At 50.7% G+C, this 12,382-nt stretch overlaps 1 protein-coding gene across 28 annotated transcripts in view; it reads left to right on the top strand.

The window, feature by feature from the left end:
• KLC1 (kinesin light chain 1) overlaps window positions 1-12,382 on the top strand; it is a 71,878-nt gene that overhangs the window by 44,100 nt on the left and 15,396 nt on the right. For 10 of the 28 annotated variants that reach the window (XM_081138027.1, XM_081138030.1, XM_081138033.1 and 7 more), the window contains 9 exons: window positions 271-496; window positions 1,483-1,570; window positions 2,108-2,209; window positions 4,487-4,660; window positions 4,799-4,898; window positions 6,268-6,317; window positions 6,401-6,468; window positions 7,721-7,829; window positions 10,300-10,434. In XM_081138027.1, coding sequence (XP_080994153.1) covers window positions 271-496; window positions 1,483-1,570; window positions 2,108-2,209; window positions 4,487-4,660; window positions 4,799-4,898; window positions 6,268-6,317; window positions 6,401-6,468; window positions 7,721-7,829; window positions 10,300-10,434 — 1,052 coding nt within the window. Of the gene's footprint in view, window positions 1-270; window positions 497-1,482; window positions 1,571-2,107; window positions 2,210-4,486; window positions 4,661-4,798; window positions 4,899-6,267; window positions 6,318-6,400; window positions 6,469-7,720; window positions 7,830-10,299; window positions 10,462-12,382 lie in introns of all 28 variants that reach the window. The other 18 variants (XM_081138029.1, XM_081138006.1, XM_081138021.1 and 15 more) reach the window with 3 other exon arrangements.

The raw sequence follows: 12,382 nt of genomic DNA on the forward strand, positions 1-12,382 counted from the left end.
TCAGCTGAGGTCCCCATTATTCTGGAGTGAAAAGGCAGGGCTAGCTTTCCTGGTGCCGAGCACAGGCTCACTGCACTGTGTGTGTGTGTGGGGGGGGGGGGGGATTGTGTTCCCTGGATAGGTTACTGATGTTACCAGCCTGCTCAGGGAGTGTTGGACAGGTTTCCATGGGGTGGGGGCCATGTGCTTATGGGGAGAAAGCTAGAGGAGAGTTTAAATCGTGCCCCCTGGTAATTTCTGTGGACCTCTGACATGGAACTGTCTCTGTAGTCCAGCAGCAGCACAGCAGCGCCGCGGCGGCCGCCCAGCAGGGTGGATATGAGATCCCAGCCCGCCTGCGCACCCTGCACAACCTGGTCATCCAGTATGCCTCGCAGGGGCGCTATGAGGTGGCTGTGCCCCTGTGCAAGCAGGCCCTGGAGGACCTGGAGAAGACTTCCGGCCATGACCACCCGGACGTGGCCACCATGCTCAACATCCTGGCCTTGGTCTACAGGCTAGTAGTTTTCATTTTGTTCTCTGACTTTCACCTAGAGACCATAATTTTAATGAACTTGCTTTTAAAATACATTTTTATAAACCTGTACAAGCTACTTTTCTCAAAGAGCCAGGGGTTAAGTTGAAAATATGCAGCAAGCTCTGTGGCAAGGGTGGGACAGCCAGTCCCGCCTTTCAGAATCACCCATGTCCTGCACTCAGGCCATCCAACTCTTGATTTTCCCCACAAACTGCCCAGGTTTCTTCCAGAATAGCCTTCCCACTCTGCCTGCAGTGTCCTCTCTACCTTCCTAGGGCTTCGTTTTCCCCTTTCCTTTCTGAGTCCAGGATTCCACTTGCCCCCGCTGTGCCCTGACCCTCTGCCCTGCCTCTCAGGGCACTTGTGCATCAGGGTTATTGGAACTCTGTTCTCTCTTTGCCCAAATAGCGATTCCTTGAGGTTGAGGACCAGGCTATCTTCAGGAATCACTCCAGCCTGTTCTCTAATGTATGAGCCCTTGCTCTGTGGCATTGGAGCCCTTTGTCTGCTCATGTTTTTTGTCTGAACTAACCTTTAAACAGAGCAGATCAGGTGAATGGGGACCTGAGGAGGGGGAAGTTGCTGACAGCAGGATGGGTTTGCTGTGGCCGTTCCAGTTGTGGGGGGGTGTCAGTTCACCTGCTTTATTTTCTTTCATTGGTTTGGTGGTTCCAGTTCAACAAACATTATTTGAGACCCAAGTTTTATAAGATTTGTCTGGTTCCCGTGAGGTCCTAAGGCTGAATATATAATCCTGTTCTCAAGGGGAATTCAGTGTCTGTCTCTGCTAAATGGCCACGGGACAGAGGATATTGTCTAGAGCCTTGGCTTTCCGGAGCCTCAGTTGCCTCATATCGTAAATGGAGGCAGTGATAATACCCGCTCAGAGGGCCAGGGAAGGTGTAGGGGATGTGACACCTGGTGTGCCTGGCAGACACAAAATACTCCAATGTGCTTCATTGTAGAGACCAGAATAAGTACAAAGATGCAGCCAATCTCCTGAACGATGCCCTGGCCATACGTGAGAAAACTCTGGGCAAAGACCATCCTGCGGTGTGTATATCTGATTCTTTTTATATTCTTTATTTTCCCTAGTATGTTTTTTTACCCAACTCATTTTACTATTAAACCCAACAGGGAAGGTTTAAGAGCTGCCTTTCCACTAGATGGCTCAGGTAGGGTCCTCACTGCTTCCTCCCAGTGGCCAGCTCCCTGCTGGGGACAGCACGAGCAATGCCAGGTGCACTCTCTTGTCTCCCCACCAAATGGAGCACGCTCTGTAGTTCTTGATCCTGAATCGAATTGCATGTACTTGTGTAAATTTTCTTCTACAGATTTTACTTGTCCTTCATTAAAGTCTGCTCAGATTTGCACACAGGCCAGTGTTGGTTGACTGTGTGGTTCCCAGTGAGATTTATTTAAAAAATCAAGCTCCTGCTGATATTGATTGTATAATTCTAGCCCTGCGGTGTTGCTCTGTGAGATCTGTGTTCTGGTGAATTGCTCTCTTGCTTTTGATGAACTCACCGTGCCTGACTAGCCCAGAGCTTGCCACTCTCGTGCTCACTCTCCGTGGTCCTTGTGTTGCAGGTGGCAGCAACTCTGAACAACCTCGCAGTGCTTTATGGCAAGAGGGGGAAGTACAAGGAGGCGGAACCGCTGTGTAAAAGAGCTCTGGAGATCCGAGAAAAGGTGGGGTGGCGAGCTTGCGGTCAGAGGCAGGCACTGCTTGGTGCTTTTATTTATTTTGTTTTAAATTAACTTTATTGGGGTGACCTTGGTTAATAGGGTCATATAGGTTTCAAGTGTGGGTTTGGTGTTTTTAGACACTAGTTTTACCTTTTGAGAGAGGACCATTGTGATAGGTCATCACTGACCATTTACTGAAGGTAACTCAGTCTACCAGGTGGACAGTCCACAGGGACAGCAGGCTGGCCCATGCGATCGGGTATGCGGGCGGGTGCTCAGGGCGTGGACTGCATCCGCGCCTTCCCGGCCTGCAGTGCCCAGAAATGACTGCTCAGGGAGGGCTTTCTCAGGACTGGAGGTTCACCTACCAGTAAGAAAGTAAGAAAGTAAAGTCACCAAATATGCTTCTAAAGCTTTAAAAAATAAAATAATTCATTTAGACCTAAAGGTGGACTCAGCTGTAGATTAAGCCAATGTTGTGGACATTTAATGTACTAGCTGCTAGTTTATGTTAATTAGGTATTGAAAAGGATCACCTTGTCACTTTCAGCAGCACTCGGTGTGACTATGTTCAGGTATTACAGGGACACAGGTGTCAGTCTGAGCCATGGATGACCGAGGGTCATATTTTAACTTGGTATTTTATGTGATTATTTACCAGTGATACTGAGAGGTTAATCGTTTAATTTTGAGCCATATGGCAAGGAATTGGGAAAGGGGAAATGAAAAGTGACTCATTATCACGTCATGCAGGAAGAATGTTATGCCACCACCTGCATATTTATCAAATAAAAGGGCCTGGTTTTCTGGGACAGGGGTTAAAATCAGAACACAAAAGTATGGAATAAAGCATTACAAGCTCGTGTGATGGTCTGCCTGATCCACTCGCATGTATTTGCTCTTTCAGTCACTCACTTGGGAAATGTTTTTTGAGGGCTTGGGGGCCCCTGCTTGGTTGGACTTGGTGACTTAACAAATCAGAGATACAGCCCCTTCCCCGGATCACAGTCCACTAGACAGAACTTGGGGACACAGGTGCTCTGGCTTCTGGGATAGAGCTGGGAGAGTCGAGAGCAGGGGCTCCTCTGTGTCTGGGCTTGGGGGCATTGGGGATGGCTTCTCATAAGCGTTAGTGCTTGAACCAAGCCTTCAGTAACTGAGCTCAGTGTCCCAGGCAGGGAGAGAGAGGGACCGCGGGAACGGATGGGGAGGCCTCATGCCTCCTGGGGGACGGACACCTGGGTGAAGGCAGGGGTGAGAAACCAAATCGCTTGATCAAGGTATCAGGAAGAAGTTTAGCGCCACTCACCCAGCAGGGCGCGCTGGGAAGAGGACAGGGCTTGCGCTCTTGGCTTAGTGTCAGTGAGCGAGGGTGCGGTAGTAACGGTGCAAGTGAGGTCATTCCAGGTAGTGATGTTTGCAGAGGGAGAAACCGGGTGATACGCTTCTGAGCTAACTGGTGGGCTGGGCTGAGGTCTCCCTAAATTGGATAGAGGAAGTCCCCTCTGAGGGGCCTGAAGCGTGACCTGAAGAGTAGGTAGTTGAGTAGGGGGAGTGTGGGCATCTGGGACAGCAGTGGAAGGGCCCTGCAGGTGGGGTGTGAAATGTGAAGAGAGGTGGCCTGGGTGACTGCAGAGGACCCCTGGGTCTGCACGTGGAGGCACGTGTCGGCTGAGGGGAAGATTGGGAATTCCTTTGAGGACTGGATGCGTAGGAACAAGTCAGACAGTGCTGGTTACGTTTGAGCTCTTCCATAACTTGGCAGGTGTGCTAGCATTGCCTTTATAAAAGCAGTTTCCTCCTCAAAGTGTGCATGGTAACGTTCCCACCATGTGGGGTTATTGTGAGAATTGAAGACGTTAAAGCAGGTGAAGGAAATCAGCACCCCCACCCCCAGAATAAACTCTGGTTATGTTATTTTTATTTTACTTATTTAAAAAATATTTTTGATTTTTAGAAAGAGAAGGAGGGAGAGAGAGAGAAACATCAATATGAAAGCAAAACATTGATTGGCTGCCTCCTGGGCATGTGACCTGACTGGGAATTGAACCCACCACCTTTTGGTGCACGGGCTGATGCCCAACCAATTGAGCCACACTGGCCAGGGCCTGGTTAAGTTATTTTTATTATTATAGGGTAAGGAGAGTTATTTAAGGATCATAAGCCTAAAGTGAGGCATCTTCATGTTTATATTTAGAAAGACCCTTCACGTATGGAAGAATGGATTAGATGGTAGTGAGATGAGGAATAGGTGTTCCTAACACCACGTTTTGTTCTCAGGTTTTGGGAAAGGACCACCCCGACGTGGCCAAGCAGTTAAATAACTTGGCCTTACTGTGCCAGAACCAGGGCAAGTACGAGGAAGTGGAATATTACTACCAGAGAGCCCTCGAGATCTACCAGACAAAACTGGGGCCCGATGACCCCAATGTGGCCAAGACGAAAAACAACCTGGTACGTTGGCAGAGGTAAACTCCCCAGGTGGTGCCGGGGATGCTTTCTCTGGAGGTCTGGAGTGTTCACTGTTAGCCTGTCAGGAATGCATGCTTCGTCTGCCTGTGAAGGACACTAAGAGCTTTATTCTATTCCAAGGCCTCCTGCTACCTGAAGCAAGGAAAGTTCAAGCAGGCAGAAGCGCTGTACAAAGAGATCCTCACACGTGCGCACGAGAGGGAGTTTGGTTCTGTGGATGGTAAGACGTGCTCCTGTTTCTAAGCAGGTACTGTTGTAGGCTGCCTTGCAGTCGTGATTCCAGCTTTAGACTGGTAGCACCCGCATCGTCACAGCGATTTCAGGATGCAGCTGATTGGAGGTTTATAAATGATTTTCTGAACAGCGCTTAGAGGAGAGGACGGGGCACGGCCGCGTGCTCACGGCTCATCGCTCACCATCCAGTGAACGTGGTGGACACGTGCCTGTGCCCGTGCCTCCCAATTCTGTCCTCGCCAGAGCCCATGCTTGTTTCCAGCACGACCTGGGTGCCCCACCTCTGGAAACGTCCCTGGAGTCGTTAGTGCTTCCTGGAGTGTTCTGTCGCCCAGTGGCTCTCCCTGTGCTGGTAGTGACCTGTCAGAAATGCACATTCTCCATCATCCGAGCCTGCTGGGTTCTGACTCTCCAGGAGCTAAGGCCTTTCTCCTTACAGTCACAATGGTTAACCACGTTCCAGTCTGTCAGTTAAGCCATTTAAATGTGTGATCTTATTTAATTTTCCTAGCAGTCTGCGAACTGGGTCAGACATCACCCCATTGTAGGGGCAGGGACACCCATGCTAAGTGACTTAACAAAGTCTGGTCGTTGGTGGGTGGTTGGACTGGGTGGAAGTGTGGTCTTCCCCCAGAGCCCCATGTAGGTGCTTGTTGCGGGAACCTCGAAAATCCACGCGGAGATGGGAATGTGAACTCACTATAATTTCATCATCCAGGTACATCTCTGGGGGTGCTTAGTGTCTTCTTTCTGTGCCTGATGATTTATGGAATTGAAGCTGTACTGTGCATGTAATCATGTGCACTGCGGGTTTTCCTTCACGTTGCAGCTTGGGCGTTTTCCCGTCGTAACATATTTGCATAAACTCCACATCAGGGATGGTCGTCCTTCATGCTGTGGGTACATTAGCTGTCTAGGAGCTTCGGTGGGTAGTACGCCTGAGCATTCTCAAAAGTTAAGAGGACTTTAAAGGAAGGTTGGTTTGTATCTTTTCTACTCTTGCTCCCAACATTTTACAACATTTTGTTAGACTTTTGTTTAAGGCCAGGTTGCTCAAATTTTAAAAGTCCCAAGTGTTGTGTGCAGATTTGAGCATTAAGAAGTTTCATGATGGGGACCTTCATGTGTGTCCGGTTTGTTGACATTTGCCTATCGGGTCTGGTACGTTGGCATGTGCCGGCCACCTCTTGCGTGTGTGTTGTGGTGGGTGCTCCTGTCCTTGCACCCAAGTGTGAGAGGCCACATCTAAGAAGGATCATAGAACAACAGCAGAAACCTTGCAGTCCTGGAACGTGACACCTTCTCACAGGCTCTGTCACACTTCAGCTCACAGTGGGTTGTTTTTCCTTCCCCAGATGAAAATAAACCCATCTGGATGCACGCGGAGGAAAGGGAAGAGTGTAAGGTACGAGTGCTCTGCCCGGGGGCCTCCTGACTGGCAGGGTGCTTTCCTGAGTGACTTATGTGCGATTATTTGTTATCATTTAGGGAAAGCAGAAGGATGGTCCATCTTTTGGAGAGTATGGTGGCTGGTACAAAGCCTGCAAAGTTGACAGGTATGTCTGTTTCCCTAAAAAACAGCACAGCTGTGGGCGGTGCTGCTGGTACCTTAAAGGGCAGCTAGCAGCTGACCATGAGGTGTGCAGAGCTCCTCATGGAGGTGTGGTTGCACCGTCCAGTTTCGCCACATTCCAATAAAAAACCATGACTTTGTAAATGGAGTGATTGACATATGCAGAAGTCACCGCATATGGGTTCTGTGCACTCCAACTGTCTTGTCCAGGCCAAATACCAAACACTGATCTCAGGACAAGGAGGTGCCCGTAGGGACATGGTTAAAGTGTCCCCACAGCAAACAGGACAGCAGGTCTGCAAAAGCCAGCATTTTACCAACACGTGTAGGGACTCCTTGGGGAGACCCTAAGCTGTAGTCCCCTTTCCTCGCTGCCCTCACCCTCCGTGTCTGCAGAGGGCAGTGTGAGAGCCCCATGAGCGGTCCTGTGAGCTGGTGCCTGCACCTCCCACACCAGGCCCCACTGACCTGTTTCCTCCCGACTGGAACATCTTTCCTGCTCTTTCCCATCTGGACGCTAACTCGTCCTGTAAGTCTCAGTTCACCAGTCACCTAGTTCAGAAGAACGCTCTGACGCGTAGTCTGGGTTCCCCATGGCGCTGACAGATATGTCGGAGGTAATGTTTGTTTCTCCCACCCTGTGTGACTGTCTCAGACACGGAGGGAGCCTCTTCTTTGCCCAGGTGCCTGTCATTAGGAAGAGGAGAGTCTCCTGAAGTATGTGTCCTTACCAACATGACCAGCGTATTGCTCGTTCTGAGTAAGGCTGCTGGTCACGAGTGCCAAAGCCCATGGCCCCTGTGCTGGCTGTCCTGCCGCGTGCACAGCATCATCTCGTTGGTGATGAGGGTTAGGTTCGCTTTGTGCCCCTCTGCGTCCTCTCTACTGCCTGATGCAGAACAGGCTCTCCGGGGGCAGCATGGCGGTCACCAGACAGCCCCACACAGACTTTCCTGTTGACACAGTGGCCGAGGTCCAAGCTGCCTGCTGCAGCCTGGAAAGAGCGCAGGGCAGGTCCTGCCAGCTGCAGAGGGTTGACCGCAGCTGCCTGACAGCTCTGGGAGGTGGGGTGCTGGAGATTGAGGAGCTTCCTAGAACGTCATGTGGGAAAAAGTGCCATAGAAGTTTAAAAGATATTTTTAAGCAAACAAACTCCTAGTCTTCAGGTTGTGTGCTGTTGATAGTGGTGGCTCTGAAGCATGTTTCATAGCCTGTATACATGTGCTTTCTTATAGTCCAACGGTCACCACGACTTTAAAAAACCTTGGGGCACTTTATAGACGTCAAGGCAAATTCGAAGCTGCAGAAACACTGGAAGAAGCGGCCATGAGGTCACGTAAACAGGTCAGTCAAACACCTGTTTCTAACATGTCCATTAGTGATTCTCTTACGTGACTTATTGAAACCTTGACTTAGAAATAGAAAATACTTAACACTTTAGTTTGTACAAATAAGATTATGTTGTTTAAATATTGTAAATGTGACATCAAAAACACAAGCACCAACATTAGAAATGTGCACGCGTTCAAGGACACTGCCGAGAGAGTGAAGAGACACCATAGGACGGGCGAGAATGTGTGCACATCACGTGTCTGATGAGGGTCTGGTGTCTGGAATGTAGGAAGACAGAAGGGCTGCCTGTGGAAAGGAGCCAAGGATATGAAGGGATGTTTCTCTGAAGTTGATGCACAAATCCCAACACGCTCCTGGGGAGGCCCAGCATCTCCAGTCTAACTAGGGGAATGCAGTTCAAAACCACGAGAGGACTCGCCACACCCGCCAGGACGGCTGTGATAAAAGCAAACAGAAAGAAAACATGGAACCCTCGTGTGCTGCTGCTGGGGCTGTGACGGCGTGGCCGCTGTGGAAACAGTCTGGCGGTTCCCCACAGAAACAGTCCCGCGTGAGCCAGCCGTCCACTCCTAAGCACACCCGGAGGACTGAACGCAGGTGCTCGGGACAGGCACAGCTGATCTTTGTTTCTGGGCAGCTCCGCTCTGTGGTGTCGCTGTGAACGTGCAGCAGCAGATCCTCGGGGAAATGCAGCGTTGGGTTCCTGCGAGCCTCGTCTCCGTCAGCAGCTGACCATCTGTAACCTGTTCTGTGTGCATTTCTGTTCAGAGACCCCTTACTCAGCATGTTATTGATTCGTTAACACCAAATCCATGGCCGTTAGCACTGTAGCTCAACCTGGAGGAAGCCTGCCTGACACGTGTTTGCCCACCTGTGTGTGAGGCATATCCAGCTTTCGTGCGGTTAGGGACACTGGGCTGCACCTCAGCACTGTGCTTGGGCTGTTTCAGACCGCGAGATCTCGAACAAAACGGGCAAAAACGCGAGACCATGGGCTGAAGAGTTTTGATGGGGGGAGGACACTTGTTTATAGTGTGGTGACAACAGGAAGTGGAGTGTCACCTTGGAGCTGGTGGGGCGTGCGCATCGGTGACGAATGACTGAAAGCTGGGAGTGCTGATTTGGGAATTACAAATACATTTTGGCAGGTAGGTGAGTTCAGAAATCCGATCTCTGAATAATGATGGTCGGCTGCACTCGCACACGTACGTTCATGGCGGTAATGTTCTCAGTCGTTCAGATGCAGAAATCACCCACAAATGGTGTGTCCACACGAGGGACATCTTGCAATAAAGAGCTGCGAGTTACTGAAGCACTGTCCTTCGTCAACTGAGAGTTTAATTTTGCCAAAGCACAACTTGTAAAGAAAGTACCATGAAAAGGCTTAATTCTTGCCTTTAAATTACCAGTTTCCAGAGTAAGGAGCATGGGCGGGGCTCGTGCTCCGGAGGGGGACGTGCAGGTCGGCGTAGGTGCAGCCCTCCCAGGAGCTGCTCAGGTTGAAGCCCCATGTGGAACGTGAAGCGTGTCACACTCTGGTTGTCAGGTGTACTGGAGTGTAGGGGAGATCACTGCTGCATTTTGTTTTTAAATATATCTTCACTGATTTTAGAAGGGGGGGGGAGAGAGAGAAACACCAATGATAAGAGTCGTCATTGATCGGCTGCCTCCCACACACCCCCAACTGGGAATCGAGCCTGCAACCCGGGCATGCGCCCTGACCTGGAATCGCACCGCAGTCTCCTGGATCCTAGGTCGATGCTCACCCACTGAGCCACGTCCGGCTGGGCTCATTGCTGTGTTTTAATCCAGTCATGTTAACACAGACATGTGAGCAGTGGTCTGAAGAAGTCAGATGAGTGCCTGCTGCTGCTCAGAGCTCCCAGACGTGTGAGCCTGTGCTCTGACAGCCTTTTGTAGTTAGAGGCTGGTTTCTCGAACATCACACTGAGAATAAAGTGATCCATGGGTTTCCACCAGGTACTTACCTGGGAGGCATGGAACACCAGGAATTAGGATTGAAGTGTTAGAAAGTGGGCATTTCCTCAAGATCTCACCATGAGACTTTCCAGACACACAAACCTTGAGGGAACTTACCCAGTGGACTGTCCCCTGGATCCCATCACGATCACTTCATTGTTCTGGGTGTGTCTCCACCTGCCCCACCATCGGGCCTGGTTCTGAAGCATTTTCAGTTCTCATGCATCAGAAGCCCCCCTCCCCTGCCTCTGCTGGACGCTTGAGCGAGCATGCCGCTCACGGGAATCAGTCTCATTTCTTAAACTTGAGGTGAACTGATGCAGAGTGAGAGCACTCATCTCAGTACATTCCAGAGGGCACTGTTGTCATTTCCCCCCAGTGTTTAAGAGCTCCTGTCTTTCTCTAGTGACTTTTAGCTGTCTTGGAATTCCCTAGTAAACTTAGTGCTAACGGGTGAAACCCTCCCCTGCCTGACTCGCAGGGTCTTGACAATGTTCACAAACAGAGAGTGGCTGAAGTGCTGAGCGACCCTGAGAGCTCGGAGAAGCGCCGCAGCCGGGAGAGCCTGACCGTGGACACGGTCAAGTACGAGAGTGGCCCTGACGGAGGGGAGGAAGTGAGTATGGGCGTAGAGTGGAGCGGGGTAAGTACAGTGCACAGCGTGGCACGGTGCCCGTCACCCTGGGGCTGCCCTCCAGCCGCCCTGTCTTCTGTAGACCTTCTGCCTTCTCCAGTTCAGTACCATTCAGCCGTTGTGAGCCCTCTCCGCTGACGCTGCAGCCTGTTGTCTGAAGTGGGTGCTTTCTTCTGCGGGCTCCATGCTCGTGAAAACCGCTTGGCTTCACTCCCAGCTCCTAATTGCTGATGAGTGTCCTGGTTGTTTACAGCATAATCTGTAACCTGGGTTTATTTTAATCATAGGACAGTGTGCAACTAACTCGCTTCTTAATTTATCTTTCATTGCTAACTCCTGTTCCTAATTTCACTGACCAGGCCACTGTAGATTCTTTTAGCATTTGAGTGTCTCAGAGGGGCTGATGTTCAGACAGCACTTGTCCAGAAAGGAGCAGGTCAGGAGCAGGACCTTGGTGGCCGGCTCCGTGTCCCACCTCAGTCCTGACTGAGTGTCCTGTTTCCACAGAGGGGCCCGGGGTTCATTGCTTTTCACAACTACTTTCGGATCCAGATCATGTACCTGTATATGAGACACGTCAGCTCCTGGCTGGGCTTCACCACTTGGCTTCCATGGAAATTCTTACCACCGCTGTTTACTCAGTGGTTGCCGAAGGGCACGTGGCCTTGTGGACATTTTCTTTCTAGTGAATATGCGTGTCATGTGGGTAGTTTTTTGTTCAGTGAGCTGGCAGCTTTGGAGTTTGCTTTTTATCAGGAAGGATCTACCGCAGGGAGAGCTTCTGTGCATCCAGGTGCACTACCAATTTTTGGAAGCTGCAGTCAGCTGTGCACTGTTACTTGTAACTGCAGATGTCTTGCCACATAGTTTTGGGCTTTCTTATCTATATTTTTAATCTGTTTATCCTTTGGCGTTGTCTATAGCTGTAGCAGTTTGGTAAGATTAGCCTTCTGAGGAGACATTTTGTGTAGAACGTTAGTGGCCAAAATGTCAGGGAGAACGGCTTCTGGGCTGTCTGTCCAGCAGCTTCCTTGCTTTGTTTTTTTTCTGTGCCAAGACCACCAACCAGCATCTGTTGTGACCACTCACGCCTTCGGGCAGCGGTCCCCGCTCTGCTCACCAGGCCTGCTGTGGGCTGCACTGTACTCTCCTGGTGCTCTCGCCCGGTGCTGCACAGAGGGCAGCCCTGGGCTGGTCCTCAGCCACCCGGCGCAGGTGCTGCTGCTCTTGAGTGAAGTTTGGTGGGAACTTCTTTTGAGACAGCATGTCTGAGTCAGTCCGTCTATGAAGTCATGTGATAATACAACTACCGACAACCGTCTTCAAGACTAAGACTCACTCGGGTGAGGGAGCTGCTTTTACTCGTGGAGGCCGCGTGGCGGGTGTTGCTGACGAGTGGATACACAGGGCACTTCTCTGCATGCATGTCCCCTTCATTTCACATTTCCTTCCTTACTCTGCACATGCTGTCCCTTAAGGCACTAAGTGAACACTGGGCTCCAGACACCTTTGTCCTGGACGTGTAGACGCTGGTGGCTTTGCGTCTCTGACACAGTCCCTCCCCGGCGTGCATCTCAATCGGCCCGGGGTTGGTGGACTGGAGGAGCCTGGCTCTCAGAATGCCTGGTCAGTGGTTCCTGACTCACTGTGAACAGCGGAAGGAGCCCTTTCCTTGAATGGAAATTTAGGGGAAACAGTGCATAAGTAGAGAATCGCTGCGGATTAACCCGGACGGGGCGGTAGAGGGCCAGGTTCTTACTGTCAGCCACCGAGGCCACCGCTGTCACCTCACGGGAGACCTCAGCTCAGCCAGGTTTCCTTGAAGCTCTAAGGTTCTGAGAAGTTAATGCTGAGCTCTCCCAAAATTTGACAAATTTTATTTTCAAAGCATATTTTTATTATTTAAGGAGAGGCAGTAAAGGCAGTGGGC

The sequence above is a fragment of the Miniopterus schreibersii genome (assembly GCF_964146895.1).
Source record: "Miniopterus schreibersii genome assembly, chromosome: 1".
NCBI classification, from domain to species: domain Eukaryota; kingdom Metazoa; phylum Chordata; class Mammalia; order Chiroptera; family Miniopteridae; genus Miniopterus; species Miniopterus schreibersii.